Here is a 3,574-nt window from a genome sequence, read left to right on the forward strand (position 1 = left end):
AGGCTACACAGTAATAACGAGGAATGACTGGAGCAGGAAGGTTCACCATCTGAGATTTTATAACAGGTGTGAATTATTATTTTTGTTTTCCATTTAAAAAAGGCACCTTCATTCAGTTGTTTCTCAAAGAACAAAGTCCATCATGAAGCACTGTCCCCCCTTGAACTGAATGGTGAGGCCACCTAATTCAGTTCATTCCCTTCTCAGCCTGTCTACCCAGATCTGCTGTAGGAGGGACCAGGATCTACTTTGTTTTGTGAAAGCCAGACATTCCCACTGTCCCTGCACGCAGCCATTTGCAGAGCCTGGCTCCTCTTATAAACAGTGTCTGAAAGGCTGTAAACAAAGCTGGGAATTATATCAAAGGCTGCAAATAAGGCTATTTCAAGTCTAACTCTAGTTTAAACTACTCAAACCAAACTTTCTCATTGGTATCTTTTGTCTTTGTTCCTCTTAGCAAGAGCATAGAGTCTGAAGAAATGGAAAAATTAACTCATCTGGAAGCTCTGCTGTTTGCTGCTGTGCTGGAGAATTGTGTTGATCAGCTCTCAATTCTTGGATGCATCATGCTTGCTTCATATGAAGGCAAGACAGACATCAGCCATGTATGTGTCTCTATCCTTGCTCTTTAAAGAAATCTCTCTTGTCTTGGTTTTATATCTTCTAGCAGCATTTTTTAAAAACCAACTCAGATATTTTTTTCTGCAAAGTACTCCATGACCCTTGGGTGAAGAAACACAATAAAAGTGCATGGATGACCAATTTTGATATTTCTATTGCAGCATCACTGAGAAGCCTTTGTCAAGACTTTGTGCAAAGGATCCTACTGACCAAGCTGAGGTTCCTGGGCTTATAATTTTAAAATCACAGTGGTTAGATAACAAGCAAAGGATTATGGAGAAGGGAGCAAAACATGTCTGGGTTCTTATGTAGATACACAAGTATTTTAAAAATACAAACGAATAGGATACTCAAAGTACTCAAAACTAGGGTAATTCTGTTCTCCAAGTTCCTTTAGTCCCTTCAGACAATGAATTAAGAAAGATTCCACTTCAAAATATGTTTCTAACTACCCATTCTCAAAGACCATTATTAATTAGTTGATTTTTAATAGGTATCATAATTAAGAAGGTTTGGGTAGACACATAAAGAACAAAGAAGCCCTAATGCTCAGGCCAAGGTGTGTTGCTGTGTGAAGCTGTTGTGATATTTCTGGTAGCTGATAGACACAGGAAACAGGATAGGATCATCCTGAGGGGTAACTGGTTCCAAGTTCTGTTGTCATACATTTTAAGTGACATAGGCAGGCTGTTTCCAGTTTAAGCTGATTTAAGACTCTTTTTAAAGAGGAACTTAAAAAAGAAAAAAGTATATGACCAGGATGGAAATAAAACCTGGGACCCAAGTTTTCAGATCTAATGCTATTCACTCTGTCTAATGTACCCCTTAAGAATGCAAGAGGAAGGTAAATCAATGTGTTGTTTTCTACGAGTTTCCTTTCCATACTACTTTTCTTTTCTTTTCTTTTCTTTTCGTCTTTTCTCGGCTTCTTTTCTTTTCTTTTCTTTTCTTTTCTTTTCTTTTCTTTTCTTTTCTTTTCTTTTCTTTTCTTTTCTTTTCTTTTCTTTTCTTTTCTTTTCTCAAAAAAATCCCTTGCTGAGCAGCAGAAGCTGGCGCTACAGTAAACTTCAGGGCGTGACCAATGCTCAGACTGTGCAATAGAGGGCACTCCTCCCCTTCAAAGAGCCCTGCGAGCCAGCCTCACCTCTTTCCAGAGGATGCTTCTCCCTCACAGAGCTGGCAGGGAAACCACTGATGTGCCAGAATCAAAAACGCAGCCAAGGAGCATATCTCTAGGACAGGCGGAGTTGTTCTCCTTCAGACACACAGACTCGGGTTGATAGACCTACTAAAGGTACACTTAAATTATAGAGAAAACACCTTAGCTTTGCTCTTCAATCACAGGTGCTCATTTTTACCAAGTCACTTCTTCAAACACCATTTTCTCACAGACCATAAAACTTACTTGTGTTCTTAAAGACGCCAAAGCAAATTGAGAGGGAAACCATTTAGAAACAAGAAAATGGCTTAGAGAAGCTATTTGCTAACTTTGGTGCTCTGTAATTTGCTACTCCTCCCTGTTCCTCAGTTTACATTTGGCTGTTATTGTTGTATTTGTAGAAGATCTGTACTTGCAAAGCACCCTGGAGCTCTGTCAGTCAAACAAACCAATGGCATTTGCAAAGACTGACATCTACATTTCAGCTGATGACACTTTTGAGAGGATTAATCGCAGTGTTGCCCAGCACCTCACTGATTTTCCAAACTGGGGACTCTTGCACATTGCTTCATGCAGCTCATCCCCTTTCTATTTGCTGAATTTTGGGCAAAAGACTAACAAAGATAAACAGCTAGGAGACTACACAGATGGTAACGCATGCAGTTTACAAACTCCTTGCTCTTACATAGTTTTTTGATAATTATTAGTGTGTAAGTCCCTACTGTTTACAGACAATCCAATTATAGTCTTGAACTTTCCCAGACATTAAAAAACATCAGAACATTCATAAAATCTACATGATATTAAAGCAGTTTGTTTGCCAAAATTAGTTCTTTCTGAAGTAAAGCCATCAGCAGCAAACTATTTAAACCCTTTTTTTTCTAATTAACTATGTGATTTTCATTGGCCTGTGTATATTTTGCATGGGATTCATTTAATGTAAATTTAACTGTCCAAAAATTAAGCATGTAGTCACCTAGACTCCCTCTAGTCAGTGGTGAGTCAGGCACTGCCAGAGGCTAATTCTTCCCATCTGGAGGTGTCCAAGACACTCAGAACGAGGCAGCCCCTTGCCCTGTGCAGTGTGGGGGGCAGCATGGCAGCATGGCAGCCCACTAACGGAGCCTCTCTTGACAAGTAACTTGTTGGCAATACCACTGGCACACCCAGTTGCTGCTCTGACCGCTTGTTTTAACTCTGCCCTCTGTGCTGTGTTGGCACAAGTATGTGTGTGTGGTTGTGGAGGGATCTGGACTGAGAACTGGTGCTGCTAAAAATAAAATACTTATTTTCTTTTTCTTCTTTTTGCTGGAAAATGTTTCAGCTCACTAAGTTCTTTAATCCATTTCCCTGGATTGGATTAAAGAAGCAGCCAGGGTGGGGAGTAGGCAGCTCTGGACTAGGAGGGGACTGGCAGTGGCTGCGTTAGCTGCCTTCCATGGTACTGCTATTAAGTGTTTAGCCACAGAGATGCCAGTAGCTGGGCAAGAAAATTTTCACTTTTAGTGTCCCACTGAATACACCTGCATTCTTACTTAAGGCAGAGAATTTCCTAGAAGCAAGGCCTCACCTGATTTTACAACATACTTTTCGTTTTCTGGGGCTTTTTCTTTTTTAATAAAATTGTACACAGTCACAAGATACCTTTCCATGCAGAAGAGAACTGCCAATATTTTTAATTTCTTCTTAGAACTCATATTATACTTCCTCTGCTGTCACTCTTAAAAAACCAGCTAAGCAGATAGCTGATGTAATCACTTTTATTTGCACACAGCTCTTGTTGTAACGGTAATA

General features: G+C 39.9%; 1 protein-coding gene across 1 annotated transcript in view; it reads left to right on the forward strand.

Annotated features, from left to right (window-relative positions):
• Nucleotides 1-479: 479 nt before the first annotated feature.
• Nucleotides 480-3,574, forward strand: part of DRC9 (dynein regulatory complex subunit 9) — a 19,588-nt gene continuing 16,493 nt past the window's right edge. Inside the window, exon 1 of the mRNA XM_029087327.1 lies at nucleotides 480-605. Coding sequence (XP_028943160.1) covers nucleotides 480-605 — 126 coding nt within the window. The remainder of the gene's footprint in view (nucleotides 606-3,574) is intronic.

Source organism: Antrostomus carolinensis, unplaced genomic scaffold, assembly GCF_000700745.2.
Source record: "Antrostomus carolinensis isolate BGI_N321 unplaced genomic scaffold, ASM70074v2 scaffold521, whole genome shotgun sequence".
NCBI lineage: Eukaryota > Metazoa > Chordata > Aves > Caprimulgiformes > Caprimulgidae > Antrostomus > Antrostomus carolinensis.